Consider the following 16,822-nt stretch of genomic DNA (forward strand, 5'->3'; position numbering starts at 1 on the left):
AAGGATTGGTTCTGACAACGCGCAGGGCGGGAAGGAGGTGTGTATCCGACGTGGTCTCCGATACTCCCCCCCCCCCGCCTCTTTTACGTTAGGTGGGGGCGACGGAACCAGGAGTCGTTAGCGTCATCCTGGAGCGTCAGGCGACCTGCCTAGAGGCAATGGTGGCGTGCTGAGCGGAGCGGAGCAAGCCGCCCTCATGGCTCTGCGGGCGCTGACCCGCGCTCTGGGCTCCCTGAGCCTGGCGCCCCCGGCCACCGCCCCCGGCCCAAGCCTGCTCCCGGGCGCCCAGGTAATCCACTTTACCCGGGAATAAGGCTGCTTCCTTACGGGCCTCAGAGAGGAGACAACCGGAGATAGGAGGCAGGTATGGGAGCCTGGTCAGGAGTCACACCGGCCCGTGACCTTGGATAATCACTCAGCCTCAGCTTTCCCTGCGAGTGTTAAGTACACAGGGCGGCTGGACCCCTCAGACGAAATATTGGACGCTTTACAGACCACCGGTTATACAGGTTTCAGTAATAATTGACATTTGTTGGGTATCTATCGTAAGCCAGGCATAAGTAATAGAGGTTTTGAACAACTGAACTCTTTTCATCCACTCTATAAGATAGTTATTATCAGTCCCATTTTACATATGAGAAAACTGATAAGCAGTCTAAGGTCATGCCACTGTTGGAGCTAGGCAGTCTGGCTTCAAAGCTGGAGCTCTTAACCATTATAACCATTAAGGATGCTGAGATTAGAGAACACAGGGCAAGATACCAAGAATAGGAGCCTGAGGTGAACATACTGTGTTTCCCCGAAAATAAGCCCTAGCATGATTTTCAGAGTGCTTGTAATATAAGTCCTACCCCAAAATAAACCCCAGTTAAGACCATCAGCCAGACATGACTGTATTTGAATAAATGTAGATTTTTGTACATGAATAAATGAATAAAATGCATCCTTTAGAGCAAAAATTAATATGAGACCCCATCTTATTTTCAGGGAAACACGGTATCACAAGATCCCTAGTGGGTGATTGGTGAGGCACAGAAAAGAAGTTGTAAGTCTTGCTTTTCTGGACCTCTCAGGCTGATGATAGAGTTTCGCAGATGCATACTTAAAATTCAAAACCTACTCTGTGAAATTCGGGGAATACAAGGAACAAGACAGAAATGATTCCTCCCCTCCCTTCATATCTGAAAAACTCCCAGAAACATAATGCAAACGAGCAAAGCTCTTTGGTGCTGATGGTGGTACACGGATATGTGGAAGTGATCAGCTCTGGAAAAGAAAGTTCTTTAAGGGAGGAAAAGTTTCCTGGAGGAGAGTTTTAAGCCAAATTTAGTAGATGGCACCAGAGGAGAACTTTCCATTGAAGAAATATTGGGTCGTCGGGAAAGTCATGATGCATTTTTGCATTGAAAAACAAAAATACGTCATGATTTCCCCAACGACCCAATACATCAGAGGTGAACGGATCAAATGAGGAGAGGTAGTCAACACATATACACCTGGAAAAACATTCCATACTGGTATTTGTGCAAGCTGGGAAGGGTGGAGTTTTTGGACAGCTGGTCTGAGTTGGTTTGGGACACTTCCAGGAGGAAGTGAGTGGGCTACAATCTAAACTTGGTCTCTGCCCTCTCCCTTGGTTCTCTAATGTTTCTCTTTCAATTAGCTTTCAGGTGAAGGATTTCTGTTTATCTCTCTAGGTGACAAACTGTGTCCTCCTTCAGCTGCCCTCTGCCTCAATGTTGCTCCCCTGCCGCCCCATCCTTACCTCTGTGACCCTTAGTGCCAAGTTTGTGTCCTGGAAGAGTCGTACCAAGTACACCATTACACCAGTGAAGATGAGGAAGTCTGGGGGCCGAGGCCACACAGGTAGGAGCAAGGGTAAAAGGATTTAAGCAGTAAAGGAAAAAAACATGGTAGGACCCTAGGCCTGTATATTGATAGAGGCAGAGGAATGTAATTAAAATACTCCTTCTGCATGTAGTGTGTGTAAGAGCGAGAGACTAGAATACAAAGCAACAGACAAGTGGTCTGTGCTCCTAGAGACAATCTAGGTAATTGAAGAAAACTGGACACACACAGCAAGTTTCATGACATTTTTCTTCATACCTTTCAAAATTTTTTAATAGTTGAAATTGAGCACTATATACAGGGCCCTCAGTAAACTTACTGAATTCAGTAATTTGTAGAGAATTTATTTGGAAATCTTATGCAGTTTCAATAATCATAGAATTATGTTTTTACCAAGGTCCATGTAAGTGTTTCCCCATTCCCATTTACCCCATCGTGCTATGCAAATTTTTATCATTTTCTGCTTGTGTCATAATGTTGGGAGACTGCTCTCTCTGCCCAGGACAGGCCTGTTCGGCTGACCTGGGTCATGTACCCTCACTGTCCTGACCACAGGCCGAATCCAGGTGCATGGTATTGGCGGGGGCCACAAGCAACGTTATCGCATGATTGACTTTCTTCGGTTCCGGCCTGAGCAGGAAACCAAGCCAGGACCCTTTGAGGAGAAGGTCATCGCTGTCCGCTATGATCCCTGTAGGCAAGTTAGGGGTGTGGAATGACGATGGCATGGCCGAATGATTGCTCTGTGGCTTTTCTGACGATGTCTGTTCACCTGTCCATCACCCTGAACAGGTCAGCAGACATAGCTCTGGTCGCTGGGGGCAGCCGGAAACGCTGGATCATTGCCACAGAAAACATGCAGGTTGGAGATACAATCCTGAACTCTGACCACATAGGTCGAATGGCAAGTGAGTGATGGCCGCCAGATGTGTGTGGGTTGATAAGCTGCAGGTGTTCTTCTGGTGCTGATAAAATTCTGTCTTTTAGTTGCTCCTCGGGAAGGGGATGCACATCCTCTTGGGGCCTTGCCCGTGGGGACCCTCATCAACAACGTGGAGAGTGAGCCAGGCCGCGGGGCCCAGTATATTCGTGCAGCAGGTAGGAGGAAAGGAGCTGCTTAGAGCCTTACAATTTGGAAGGCTAAGGGTTACCTGAGGTCACAAGTCTCTGAACCCATGGATCCACATCTGGTCCACTGGCAGAGAAAAAGAAGGAAAAAAACAAGGAAAATGAAAATGAAGAGAAGCTGATGTTTTGACCTAAAACACCGCATGTATCCTGCTTCACTGTATCTGCTCCTAAAGAGCAAGGCAGGGGCAGCATATGGGGTGTGGCCTCCTGTAAATCTGTTCCCCACCTCCTCCTTTATTGTGGATGGCAAAGCTGCGGCTTCTCCCTTCCACAGGGACATGTGGTGTGCTGCTACGGAAGGTGAATGGGACAGCCATCATCCAGCTGCCATCTAAGAGGCAGATGCAGGTGTGTGTGGGGGGTACAGGTGGGAGGGATCAGCAAAAAAGGAATTTTCAGAATGCACCTTTCCTGGCTGGCCAGGATAGCTCCCAGGTGTTTTATATTAGGAACTGCCCCCAGCCTGGGTCTGTCCTTTTCTGCTACATGACTAGGCATGCCTCATCAGGCTGGGACCATAATAGAATAGGGAACAGTGTCTTTCATTTTCAACTCTTGTAGGCCCTGACCTTGGGTTCACTTCTGTTGTGCTTTTCTCCTGTCCTCTTCCTTCTCTCTGCAAGAACCCTCCCAAGAGTCCTGCCGTCAACATTGTCAGGCTCTTTCCCCCAACGGTGCATTCTCCTCCATCTGCTTTCTCTGTCAGGTGCTGGAAACGTGTATAGCAACAGTAGGCCGAGTATCCAACATTGATCATAACAAACGGGTCATCGGCAAGGCTGGACGGAACCGCTGGCTGGGCAAGAGGCCTTCCAGCGGGTTATGGCACCGCAAGGGGGGCTGGGCTGGCCGAAAGATTCGGCCGCTGCCCCCCATGAAGAGTTACGTGAAGCTGCCCTCAGCTGCTGCCCAAAGCTGATAAAATTGACTAATAAAGTGACCCCCCATTTTTATGTTACTGTTTTTTGGGGGGAGGGGAGATGGTACATACTGGACCTGGGAAAACGGGAGCAAACAAATGTGGGGTTAGGAGAAAAGGAAAGGGCAATATGGGGCGAAGACTAGGGCTGCAACCGCCCAATTTCCAGCTGTCCACCTTCTCTCAGTTCCTTTATAGGTAATGGAGGAGGGTGGCATAAATGACCTCCAAAGTCTTTTCCAGTTCTGACTTAGGAAACGGGGAAGGCACTTCCGGTGGCAGGAGGGAAGACCAAAAGGAAGAGGAAAGGGAGGTGCGGAGGAGGTGCCGCGCAGCGCCGAGGTGGCACCCCTGGCTCCGCCCCGGCGCTCTCCCAGGGCCCCTAGCTTTCCGCTGGGCCCGGCGGAAATGAGCCGCGGCTCCCGACGGGCGTGGGAGCCCCCAGAGTAGGGCGGGCGGCGCTGCGGGCTGGAGCAGCCCCGCCCTTCCCTGCCCCTGCGGCCGCAACCAGCGCGCGAGGGCGCTGTCAAGTGGCCCGGCCCTAGGGCGCTTGGTCCCTGCGCGCCACGCCCCTTGCCCGCCTGCCTGTCCTGGAGAGGCACGCCCCCTCCTGCTTCTACGCCTCGACCCCCTTCGGGGGCCCAGGCGGGGCCCAAATCTCCGCCAGCTTCGCCGCCATCGTCTGCGCTGCGTCCCTAGCTCAGCGAAGGACAGGCCTCGCTCCAGGACCCCCATCGACTTCTAAGGTGGCCAGAGCCCCGCCGCGGCCCCCTGCCCCTACCCTGGGTTTTCCTCCACCCACTAGCCCACCAAGCCTCACTCCACACCCGACCTTGTCCCCTCATTCCACAGTGCCTCGGGATTCTCATTTATCCGGCCCAGCCACCCATCCCAATCTTGCCGCGCGCGTCCCCATCCCCGTACCTCCCACCCCGACTTCTTGGGTCCGCGACCCGGGTCCACCAAGCCTTGCGCCCCTCACGCACCAGATCTCTTACGCACCCTGTCCCAGGCCTCGCATCGTCCCCACCGGCCTTGCTGCTCCAGTGCCTTCAGTCATCAGCGCCTGCAGCCCACCAGCCCCTCCCAGCCCATCGCGCCTTGCGTCCTCACTCCACTACCACTTCTCTGTGTCTCTTTCATTTTCGACTCACACTCCTCCTGTGCTTCATGCATTGGAGCTAGTACCCCTTCCCATACACCCGGGAGTCGCTCTCCAGCTCCCCGCAACACACCACCGGCTCTGGGCTGCTCATACCCCCTTCCCAGGGCTGCTGCCCCCTGTCCCAGGGATTTGCTTGTAACTCCAAGGCTCCTCTGCCCCCACTGTCCCCTTCCCACTGCTCCAAACCAGCCCACTTCAGGCTGCAGGGCCTTGGACCCTCTTTTTAGCCCCCAAATTTTGTGTTGTCTCAGAACAAACACCCCAGTGTTCCTCTGCTTAGGCCTGGCCCCACCCAGCCTGCAGCAGGCAACTCCTGGGCCCTGCTTTCCCCCACCCAGCCCAATAGCTGGTGCCACATTTGCTCCTCCACTCCTGGATGTCCTTGATTTTCTGACCTCCCTTCTCACTCCAGCTTACCTGTTCTCTTTTCCTTGTGTGTCCCAGGTGCCAGAATGGTGGGGGAACTCCGCTACAGGGAATTCAGAGTGCCCCTGGGGCCTGGCTTGCATGCCTATCCTGATGAGCTGATCCGACAGCGGGTGGGCCACGATGGGCATCCTGAGTACCAGATCCGCTGGCTCATCCTCAGGCGTGGGGAGGATGGGGAAGGGGGCTCTAGCCAGGTGGACTGCAAGGCTGAGCACATCCTGCTGTGGATGTCCAATGATGAGATCTATGCCAACTGCCACAAGATGCTGGGCGAGGATGGCCAGGTTATCGGGCCTTCCCAGGAGACTGCAGGGGAAGCCGGGGCCCTGGACAAATCTGTGCTAGGGGAGATGGAAACCGATGTGAAGTCCCTGATTCAGAGGGCCCTTCGGCAGCTGGAAGAGTGTGTGGGCACCATCCCTCCTGCTCCTCTGCTTCACACTGTCCACGTGCTCAGCGCCTACGCCAGCATCGAGCCCCTCACTGAAGTCTTCAAAGACCCAAGAGTCCTGGACTTGCTTATGCACATGTTGAGTAGTCCTGATTACCAGATTCGATGGAGCGCAGGCAGGATGATACAAGCCCTGGCCTCCCATGATGCTGGTGAGGAGCAGTGTGGGGAGGAAGGGGGAGCGGATAGGCGCTGGGTGGGCTCGGCCTTATCAGTTGCTGCAGCAGCAACCTCTGATCTCGTCAGTCTGTAAATGATTCTGCTGCCCTTTTAGAGTTGGAAGAAAAGAAGGTGGGACAGTAGGTGTTGTCACCTCTGCTGAAAGAGGAGAGACTGAATCCCCAAAAACCTCTTTTTTTTTTTTAATATTTTTATTGGGGAATTGGGGGGTTGGGAACAGTGCTGGGGAGTTGGGGAAGGACAACAGACAAGTTGCTGTCGTTTTGTTCTTCAGTCTAATTGTGGAGGACGTTACTTCACTGGCCCAAGTTGGCACCATCATTGCGCTCTTCCCGGGCGAGGCAGATCAGTCGCCGGCTTCTGGACGGCCGCTCACTGCGGCTGCTGGCCACACACGGTAGCCCATGGCAACCCACTGCCACAGGGGCTGCAGCCTACGCCGTCACCGGCGACTCACAGCAGCCCAGCTCCAGGTTGAGCTGTTGTTCAACATCTCAGCTGTAGAGGGCAGTGTCACTGGCCCTCATATGTTGGATCTGAACCGGGGCCCTCTGGCATCCCAAGCCAGTTCTTAACCATCGCGCCACTCAGCCGGCCCCAAAAACCTCATTTTAATTGGCTTTCTATACAAAGGAAGAGTTTAGACTTTAGACTGTTGTGATATATATATATATATATATATATATATATATATATATATATATATGTTAATTACATGTATGTGTGTGTATTCGTTCATGTATATGAAAAAGATAGTTAAGTTTTGACTTTTGAAGCAAATCATGTCATTCCTAGTGTGTCGTGACCCAACGATTGAACTGAGAGAGTAGGGGGTCTAAAACAGATGTCTGGGAAGGGTGAGGTTAGGGAGCAGTTACTGATTGGGGTGTGGGTTACAGGGACCCGGACCCAGATCCTTCTGTCACTGAGCCAGCAAGAGGCCATTGAGAAACACCTGGATTTTGACAGCCGCTGTGCTCTGCTTGCTCTGTTTGCACAGGCCACGCTCTCTGAGCACCCCATGTCTTTCGAGGGCATTCAGCTGCCACAGGTATTCTGTTAGGGGCCTTGGGGGTGGGGCTGTGAAGATCTAGAGACCAGATCTTTGCACTAGTCCATAGAGGATGGTGTGGAGAGAGGGGCTAAAGCTGGGACAAAGTGGACATAGGCTAAAGGTTGTGTCCTGCAGGTCCCAGGAAGGCTGCTCTTCTCCCTGGTGAAGCGCTATTTGCATGTCACCTCCCTCCTGGATCAGCTGAATGACAGTGCTGCAGAACTAGGAGCCCAGAACAGCTCTGCTGCCGAGGAGTTGAGTGAGGAGAGGGGTCGGCTGGAGCTGGAGTTCAGCATGGCCATGGGCACCCTGATCTCAGAGCTAGTGCAGGCCATGCGCTGGGACTGGGCCTCAAGCAGACAGGGGCCCTCAGCTCGGGCCTCCTGTTCCATCTTCCAGCCCCAGCCGGCAGATGCAGACCCAGGGCTGCCACCCACGCAAGCCCAGCCCTCTCTCAGGAGGTCAAGGCGGTTTCGCCCTCGCCCTGAGTTTGCAAGTGGCAACACCTATGCTTTGTATGTGCGGGATACGCTGCAGCCCGGCATGCGAGTGCGCATGCTCGATGACTACGAGGAGATCAGTGCTGGGGATGAGGGCGAGTTCCGGCAGAGCAACAATGGCGTGCCCCCTGTGCAGGTGAGCGAGCGTGTGGTGGTGGCACACTCGGGGAGGGAGGGATGTCTTTTTTGGAAAAATTTTTGAGTTTTTTAAAAAGACTTACTTAGATTTGGGGGATGGTTTTAAATAATAAACGTGTGTTCCGAGCCCCGAACACACATTCCAGACTCGGTACTAACCTCCTGGGAAAAGGGCTGTTGGGGATCCTTTTGGGGTAGGGTTTCCATGAAGGGGGCTCTGGCAGGTCACTCGAGGAGAAAACTCCCAAGGGGATTGAAATAGTTAAAGGGGCGTCAGCAATTGAGAGGGGGGCCATTTGGAGGGCTAAAAAAATCTGGGTTTAGGAGGCTATGAGGTCAGGAAAACTCTTCACAGAAGAAACTGATACAGCAAGACTTTCCCAAAGGTCAGAGTCAGGGAGGCAGAGTGACTGAGGCCAGGAGCAAGTGTAGGGGCGTGAGACATCAAGGACAGGCGAGAGGACAGGCAGAGCTTCGTCCTAGAAGGGGAAGGCATCCTGTGCATGTGTGTTTGTGTTCTCCATATGCCAGTGTTTTTGCTATTTGGAGGTTTTCCAAACCTGGCCAGGTGGTCACCTAGGGTCACCTAGGGCTATATGTCATCTTTGGGCCACCCTTCCCTTTCTTTGTTTTTTTTTTTTTTTTAAAGATTTTATTGGGGAATTGGGGAAGGGGAACATTGTGTTTTTCCAGGACCCATCAGCTCCAAATCAAGTTGTTGTCCTTCGGTCTTAGTTGTGGAGGGCGCAGCTCAACTCCAAGTCCAGTTGTCGCTTTCAATCTAGTTCGAGGGGGCCAGGGTGGGGCGGGGGTGGGGGGAGCGCAGCCCACCATCCCATGCGGGAATGGAACTGCAACCTTGTTGTTAGAAGCACGTGCTCTAGCCAACTGAGCCATCTGGCGGCCCATCACCCTTCCCTGTCTTTTTCTCCATGTCTTCCAGGTGCTTTGGGAATCAACGGGCCGCACCTATTGGGTACACTGGCACATGCTGGAGATTCTGGGCTTTGCGGAAGACATTGAGGACGTGGTTGAGGCGGATGGGTACCAGGAGCCTGTGGTCAGTGGAGCACAGGCTATAGGTGAGCCCAGTGAGGAAGCAGGGGGCAGCTTCGAGCATAGGAGCAGTGGTCTGGCGGGGTGGGCCGTGACATCCCTGAGCCCCATTTCCACAGCCCTGCCCTCCTGGCGATGGAAGCCCATGACAGAGCTCTACGCCGTGCCCTATGTGCTGCCTGAGGATGAGGACGCTGAGGAGAGTGAACACCTGACCCAGGCCGAGTGGTGGGAGCTCCTGTTCTTCATCAAGAAGCTCGATGGACCTGACCATCAGGAGGTTCTCCAGATCCTCCAGGAGAACCTAGATGGGGAGGTAGCGCTGGCCTGGAGACACACAGAAGTTGGAGGGCTGCATTGCAAGGGCTGGACTGTAATAGAACATTTGGAAGGCTAAGGACGGGACATGGAGGTAGAGAGTATAAAGAGCTGCAAGGGAGGGCGTCCAGAATGTTCAGAGGTGTCGGCAAGCTGTTTGGGAGGAGCCGGCTGCCAGCCATGAGAGGTTCAGGATGGAGAAGGCACCCCTAGCAAGTGCCCCTGGAGCCTCTGTGCTGGCAGGGCTGCCTGCAGTGAGTGCTTCTCCCCGATGACAGATTCTGGATGACGAGATCCTGGCTGAGCTAGCCGTGCCCATGGAGTTGGCCCAGGATCTGCTGCTGGCTCTCCCACAGCGACTCGATGACAGCTCTCTCAGGGACCTGCTCAACTGCCGTGTCTACAGGAAATATGGGCCCGAGGCCCTGGCAGGGCAGCTGGCTTACCCATCCCTGCTGGAAGCCCAGGCTAAGCCTCAGGAATCAGCACATGCATCCAGAGTGGAAGGTGGGGTGCCAAACAGACATAGCAGCTCTGCACTCTGGCTTCTAGGAGGGCATGAGCCCAGGACAGATGTCTGTGCTGATTTTTTGTGCAATCCTATCTGGAAGATATGGCACCTTAGGAAGAAACTGAAACCTAGAGATGAGCAATGAATGGCAGCAGACCTAGTGCTCCCTCCAAAGAATGAAGGAGGATGTAAAGTTAGAAAATAGCAAGAGATTTGAAGCCTTAAAAAGCTACCCCGCCACACACACACATTTAATTTTTTCTATTAAAGGAAAAACAAGTTATTGCATGCTTTTGGATATAGGGAAATGCTCTGCTGTTGGTAGACAGGAAGCTCCTTTGCAATTTTAAAAACGTAAAATTTGTCACAAAGCTGTCTTGTAAGTACATTAAAAGATGTTCTGAGATCCCCCAAACATAACTTTTAGGGGGACAAGTCAAAAGCATTTATAGGAGAAATCAGGAAACTAGGTTGTGAGTTATGAATCTGGTCTTTTCTGATTCTTCACATCACTAACAATGACCAACTCTTATGACTTCCCCCATCCTGTAGCAAAAGAGCCCCTGACTCAGTGCCCCAACACTCCCCTGCAGCGTCTGGTGGAGGGTTATGGGCCAGCTGGGAAAATCGTCCTGGACCTGGAGCAAGCCTTCAGCTCAGAGGGGACCCAGGAGAGCGAGGTCAAGCCATTGCTGCTGCTGCTTCGGCGGCAACCCCAGCCCTTCCTCGCGCTGATGCGGGGCCTTGACACTCCGGTGGCCAACAAGGCCCTGCACCTGGCTGTTCTGAGGTGAGGGGGTGGTGAGGGCGGGGTTGAGCAAAGGGGTCTGTGAGGCTGGCTGCATCTCTCTCTCCCCCTGCCCCCTGCTCTCCAGGATCCTCATGCGGCTGGTGGACTTCCCCGAGGCGCTGCTCCTCCCCTGGCATGAGGCCATGGACGCCTGCATGGCCTGCCTGCGGTGCTCAGACACTGACCGAGAGGTACCCCACCCTGCTCTGGGGAGATGTGAGGCAAGGACGAAGGAGGCCTCTGAATGGGGCAGACCTCCTGGGTGGGGCTCTGAAAGGCACAATGGAGCCTTTGTGCCCTTGGTTTGGGTTTCGTTTCTAAGATTAAATTTTATTTATTTTTTAAATAGGTAATACATTCACACAATTCACAAATCAAAATGATATAAGCAGGTATACACTGAGAATTTCACTCTCACCAGAATCCCTGTTCTCCCAGTGCTCCTGCCCCAAGCCCCTTAGTGGTAACCACTTGTATTAATTTGTATCCTTGTGTTTCCTTATGCAAACATATGATCAAATGTATAATCTTATTTGCCATCTCCTTCTTTACACAAAAGGTTGTATCCATGTTGCATTCAGAGCCTTGGTGGCTCCTCATTTGTCTGGGCCTATGGGGACAGGGGGATGAAGGAGGCAGAGAGGACCATCACATCCTAGAGTCCCCTGCCACAGAGACGTTCTGGGCACAGAAGGCTTGGGGAGGGGTCAGAGAACTAGAGTCATGGTGGCAGTGGGTGTCTGCAGTATACACCTCTGGCTGTTACCCAGATTTTAGTTTCTGAAGTGGCCTCAACGAAGTGTGCATACACACATCCAGTTCCTCTCGGCCTCCTCTCTGCCGGCAGATGTCTGTGCTTAGGGCCTGAGGCACTCAAAATGCAGCCCCACAGCTGGTTCTTGAGACAGCTGGGCCTGCAAAGAAACAAGCTGGGATGCTCTGTGCACCTATCGCCAACATAATCAGTAATTGAGAACCCCAGGGGGGCGGGGCATCTCCTGGCGTTTCCATTTCAGTTTGTCTTCGGTTCACTAACTTTACCCTGCCCTTGTGCCTCCCCCATCCCTGACACTTTACTTGCCACTCTGTCTTGTTCACTACAGTAGCCCCAGCACACACTGCGTATACAGTAAATACTACTGGAGATGCCCTTGTGGCCTGTGCCTTGCCCCCTTTATTCACCTCCCCTTCCCCCGTCCCAGGTGCTCCAGGAACTCATTTTCTTCCTGCACCGCCTGGCCTCGGTGAGCAGGGACTATGCCGTGGTGCTGAATCAGCTGGGAGCCCGAGATGCCATCTCCAAGGCCCTGGAAAAGCACCTGGGAAAGCTGGAGCTGGCTCAGGAGCTGCGGGACATGGTGTTCAAGTGTGAGAAGCATGCCCACCTCTACCGGAAACTTACCACCAACATCCTGGGAGGCTGTATCCAGGTCAGGAGGGAGGGCAGGGGTCGCTTGTGAGTTCACAGCTGGGTAAGAACATGAAAGCAAGCGGTGGAGGGGAAGGGGGTGTGTTTCTGAAGCTGAGAAAGGCAGGTGGGTCTAGTGAACCTGGGGGCATTTGTTCTCCGCCCCTCTGCCCCGTCTGGTCCTGCTTGGCCAGTATTATGGAGGAAGTCTCATTGCTGCTGGGTCTTTCTCCATATGTGTTTCTGTGTTTTTCTGTGTTCCTCCCTCCTCCCCACGGCCCTTCTCCCTGATGTTCCGGCTGTAGATGGTCCTGGGTCAGATCGAAGACCACAGACGAACCCACCGACCCATCAACATTCCCTTCTTTGACGTGTTCCTCAGATATCTGTGCCAGGGTTTGTGCCTGTCCCTACATTACTCCATGTCTCCACACCTACGTCTGTTTTTCCTCCACCCCCGCCAGGCTGTGACAGCCACCCCTTCCCACTTGCCCCCAGGCTCCAGTGTAGAAGTGAAAGAGGACAAGTGCTGGGAGAAGGTGGAGGTGTCCTCCAACCCGCACCGGGCCAGCAAGCTGACGGACCGCAACCCCAAGACCTACTGGGAGTCCAACGGCGGTACCGGCTCCCACTACATCACCTTGCACATGCGCCAAGGCGTCCACATCAGGTAAGGCGCTCCATGCATATGCTTAGCCACACACCCATACTTTCGACCTCCCTGTGTATGTCTGAGGGAATCATCATGCCCCTGAATATGACCAAAGGGTCCCCTTGGCTCTGTCTACAAGGACATGACTGGTTCCGGTTCCAATTGGTTCCCCTTCCCTGCTCCCAGGCAGCTGACTCTGCTGGTGGCTGGTGAAGATTCGAGCTACATGCCGGCCAGGGTGGTAGTGTTCGGGGGCGACAGCACTGGCTCTCTTAACACAGAACTCAACTCGGTAGGGACCCCTGTGCCATTAGACCACCCCTCACAGGATCTGCCCTGCTGCCCAGACTCCTGAGACCCTGAATTTCTCCGTCTTGTGCCCCATATCCCTGTGCTTAGGTGATAGCATCAGGCCCTAAAGAGTGAGGGTGGCATTAGGACCTCTTCCTCAGGACCCCCACACATCCCGGGGGTAGGGAACAAAGGGACATAGGGAGAGAACCGGTTTGGGTGCTCTCAGCACTCTCATCCACAGATATGGAGGTGACAGCCCTCTCTGCCCCACCAGGTCAACGTGATGCCCTCCGCCAGCCGGGTGACCCTCCTGGAGAACCTGAACCACTTCTGGCCCGTTGTCCAGATCCGCATAAAGCGCTGCCAGCAGGTTGAGCAGGGGGGTGGGGTGTGGCTCCCAGGCATGGGGCTCTGGGGCCTGTGACTTGCAGATCGTGGGCCAGAGCTTCAGCCTGGGTCATGCGCAGCTCCAGGAGAGAAGCGTGAGGATGTGGCTGAGCCCAGCCCACCTGGAGGAGCATGTGGACCAGGTGAATGTAGGCCTGTGCATATTACAGGGCGGCATCGACACACGCATTCGGGGGCTGGAGGTCCTGGGCCCTAAACCCACGTTCTGGCCAGTGTTCCGGGAGCAGCTGTGTCGTCACACACGTCTCTTCTACATGGTTCGGGCTCAGGCCTGGAGCCAGGACATAGCAGAGGACCGTAGGAGCCTTCTGCATCTGAGTTCTAGGTGTGTGTGTGAGCGTGTGTGTGTGTGCATTACAGATGGCCACTGGGCGGGTTCTATGGAGGGCGTGAGATGGAGAGCTAACATGCTTGGAGAGAGGCTGGAGTGGCCTACAGTTTGGGGAGGGAAAGAAAGAATAAAGAGATTCCTCTGGTGGGCTGGGAATGGGATGTGCCAGTTAAGAGGGGTGTACCGAGTCGGGATTTGGTCTGGTTGCTGGGGGTTAGCTCACAATCTTAGTCTGGGTGGACGCTGAGGTATCTTATGCCTTCAGCCCCTGACACCTTCCTACCCCATCCTCATTCCCCAGGCTCAACGGGGCTCTGCGCCAGGAGCAGAATTTTGCTGATCGCTTCCTCCCTGACAACGAAGCTGCCCAAGCCCTGGGCAAGACCTGCTGGGAGGCCCTGGTCAGCCCGCTGGTGCAGAACATCACCTCCCCCGGTAACCATCCTGACCCCTGGTCCCCTTTACCATCCTGTTGTTGGCTCCACTGACCAGCCTCTTCTTGCTCTGCCCTAGAGCCACCTGGGTTATGCTCTTGGCCCTTTTGGTATCTGCGTCTGTTTGGAACTCCCGTGCCCCTCTTCTTACAACCCAGGGGCCGCCTCCTTTCCCATGTCTCGCTGGTGCCATCTGACACCGTAAGATCAGGAGGGGACTTGCTATCTCCCTTCCCCATGTCCTTCTGTCCAGCTGCTCTTGATCCACACTCCTGTCCAGGCAGCCTCCCCCGCTGCCCTGGAGACATGCCCTGCCTTGGCCTGTTTTTCATGACCTCTAGATGAGGATGGCGTCAGCCCCCTGGGCTGGCTGTTGGACCAGTACCTGGAGTGTCGGGAGGCTGCCCACAACCCTCAAAGCCGTGCGGCGGCTTTCTCCTCTAGAGTGCGCCGCCTCACCCACCTGCTGGTGCATGTGGAGCCCTGCGAGGCGCCCCCTGCTGTGGTGACCACGCTTCGGCCCAGTGAGTACCAGGGATTCAGGTGGGAGCTCGGGTTAGAGGCATTGCCCTATGTGTCCCCACTGGCATGCTATAGGCGTCTGTCCTTCCTCATCTTCCCTATGCGCTCAGTCTATTCATCTTCCAGTTTATGTCACCCCATCCCAGGAGCATGGTTTTGGGTGGCAGCATGTCAGGAAAGGCCCCAGGGCTCACCCTTGATTGGGGACCCAAAAGCTGAGAGGCTGCCCCCACCTTGCCTTGCCTCTTCCCCCTCCGTCTGTCTCCACAGAGGGCAGAAACAGAAGCCATGACTGGAGCTCTCTGGCTACCCGGGGGCTTCCCAGCAGCATCATGAGAAACCTGACTCGCTGTTGGCGGGCCGCAGTGGAGGAGCAGGTGGGCAGGGGCAGGCATGGGGACCTGGTCAGTGGCGTGTTGGGTTGCCTCTTCACGCTGCTGCCCCTTCTCCCCAGGTGAACAGTTTCCTGACCTCACACTGGCGGGATGATGACTTTGTGCCACGCTACTGTGAACATTTTAATAACCTGCAGAAGTCGAGCTCTGAGCTGTTTGGGCCACGGGCAGCGTTCTTGCTGGCGCTGCAGAACGGCTGTGCTGGTGCCTTGCTGAAGCTCCCTTTTCTCAGAGCTGCCCACGTAAGCCTCCCACCCTCGCCTCTCCCCTGGGCCTTTTCCCACACACTCTCCCCCCTCTCCTCCAAATGGCCCACCCTTCCATTTCCATTCAATAAGCAACATGTATTGGTATATAATCATGTTATCAAAAATTCAAAAAAAGAAAACAGTGACCCTCAGCATGCCATCCTAATATATCTTTTTTTTTTTTAATTTTTTCTTAATTTAAACAGTCATCATATTTTTTTTTTAAAGATTTTTATTGGGGAATTGGGGAAAGGGGAACAGACAAGTTGCTGTCGTTTTTTGTTCTTCAATCTAGTTGTGGAGGATGTTGCTGGCCCTCATATGTGGGATCCGAACCGGGGCCCTCTGGCATCCCAAGCGAGTTCTTAACCATCGCGCCACTCGGCCGGCCCCTAATATATCTTGATATACTTTCTTCTATTCATGTGCATGATTTAACATAGTTTACTTACAAGTCACTAAAATGCTTTATCTTTTTTTTTTTAATTGTTTTATTGGGAAACAGCCATGGTCATTGGTTACACATTGCTTTCATGCTACAATGGCATAGTTGACTTCTAAGGAGGGCACAGTTCACAGTGGCCCATGTGGGGATCGGACCAGCAACCTTGGTGTTATCAGGACCACACTCTAGTCAACTGAGCTAACTGGTCACTTCCTTGTCCTGGTTTTTTTGGTCATCACAATTAAAAGCTTTTTTCAGTGTTGCTATTTGTCCTCATTTTTTGTTTGTGCATAAATTCCATCTAAGGGATATACTGTAATTTACTCCCCCATTCCCATCAACTCACAAATATTTAATAAGTGGTTAAAATGTGTCAGACACTGTGATAAGAGCTGCAGATAGATGAAGTCCCTCCCTTCAAAGTTTATGGTCTTCCAGGGAAGATACAGAGTTAAGCGAATGATAGATAAACTAAAATGTGACAAACTCCCTGGTAAGCAGAAAACTGCAGTGGGTGTATGAGGCAGTGGCTGCCTGTGCTGCTTCCAGTCATTCTCTTTTATTAGTAACACTGCAATGTGACCATCTTTGTGCATTTAGCTTATTTCCTCATATGAAATTACTGTGATTAACTTGATTTTTAGACATGCTCAATGTGAAAAAACTTTTCATTATTGTTCATTTGCACAATTGTTAATGATTTTATAAAAGTTTTATGAATGTGTTGACTGATTTATGACGCTTCAAGCCATTCATATCTACTTCCTCAGACCCTCCTCACTGCTCCCACTCACCTCCACTCGCTCGTTCATGCTTTTCCTGTGCTCTTCCCACTGCCCAGGTGAGTGAGCAGTTTGCCCAGCACATTGACCAGCGGATCCAGGGCAGCCGGATTGGTGGGGCCCGGGGCATGGAGATGCTGGCGCAGCTGCAGCGATGCCTGGAGACCGTCCTCATTTTCTCTGGCCTAGAGATAGCCACCACCTTTGAGCATTACTACCAGTGAGTGTGGACCTAGGGAGTGGGAGGCACAGGGAGGCAGGATGACAGGCAGCGCCAGCTCGCGGGGCCCTGGGAGTCTGGGGTCTGGGCAGGCTAGAGTCCTGGAGCGGGAGGCCGGGCCATGCCGAGTGCCCACACTGAGGCTCGGCCCGGGCCGTGTGTGCTGCAGGCACTACATGGCGGACCGTCTGCT

The 16,822-nt window shown here is 53.5% G+C and overlaps 2 protein-coding genes across 3 annotated transcripts in view; both read left to right on the forward strand.

Moving 5' to 3' along the window:
- The first annotated feature begins 92 nt into the window (after positions 1-92).
- MRPL2 (mitochondrial ribosomal protein L2) lies at positions 93-3,932 on the forward strand. Of its 2 annotated transcripts, none has more exons than XM_019642709.1 (7): positions 93-289; positions 1,698-1,866; positions 2,404-2,545; positions 2,641-2,756; positions 2,836-2,946; positions 3,254-3,327; positions 3,686-3,932. In XM_019642709.1, exons 1-7 carry the CDS (start codon positions 197-199, stop codon positions 3,896-3,898), a joined length of 918 nt encoding a protein of 305 aa, XP_019498254.1. In that variant the 5' UTR covers positions 93-196; the 3' UTR covers positions 3,899-3,932. The 2 variants fall into 2 exon arrangements, with proteins under 2 accessions (XP_019498254.1, XP_019498255.1); XM_019642710.1 differs by having other exon boundaries at positions 278-364.
- A 105-nt stretch (positions 3,933-4,037) lies between these two features.
- CUL7 (cullin 7) overlaps positions 4,038-16,822 on the forward strand; it is a 15,666-nt gene continuing 2,881 nt past the window's right edge. Inside the window, exons 1-20 of the mRNA XM_019642700.1 lie at positions 4,038-4,644; positions 5,508-6,095; positions 7,023-7,174; positions 7,313-7,813; positions 8,759-8,897; positions 8,991-9,187; positions 9,468-9,696; positions 10,253-10,490; positions 10,576-10,681; positions 11,693-11,920; positions 12,204-12,294; positions 12,397-12,568; positions 12,737-12,842; positions 13,119-13,214; positions 13,402-13,577; positions 13,885-14,018; positions 14,359-14,541; positions 14,810-14,916; positions 14,994-15,176; positions 16,469-16,629. Of these exons, the coding sequence (XP_019498245.1) occupies positions 5,516-6,095; positions 7,023-7,174; positions 7,313-7,813; positions 8,759-8,897; positions 8,991-9,187; positions 9,468-9,696; positions 10,253-10,490; positions 10,576-10,681; positions 11,693-11,920; positions 12,204-12,294; positions 12,397-12,568; positions 12,737-12,842; positions 13,119-13,214; positions 13,402-13,577; positions 13,885-14,018; positions 14,359-14,541; positions 14,810-14,916; positions 14,994-15,176; positions 16,469-16,629 (3,779 nt within the window). The 5' untranslated portion in view covers positions 4,038-4,644; positions 5,508-5,515. The remainder of the gene's footprint in view (positions 4,645-5,507; positions 6,096-7,022; positions 7,175-7,312; positions 7,814-8,758; positions 8,898-8,990; positions 9,188-9,467; positions 9,697-10,252; positions 10,491-10,575; positions 10,682-11,692; positions 11,921-12,203; positions 12,295-12,396; positions 12,569-12,736; positions 12,843-13,118; positions 13,215-13,401; positions 13,578-13,884; positions 14,019-14,358; positions 14,542-14,809; positions 14,917-14,993; positions 15,177-16,468; positions 16,630-16,822) is intronic.

The sequence above is a fragment of the Hipposideros armiger genome, unplaced genomic scaffold (assembly GCF_001890085.2).
Source record: "Hipposideros armiger isolate ML-2016 unplaced genomic scaffold, ASM189008v1 scaffold_72, whole genome shotgun sequence".
Lineage (NCBI taxonomy): Eukaryota > Metazoa > Chordata > Mammalia > Chiroptera > Hipposideridae > Hipposideros > Hipposideros armiger.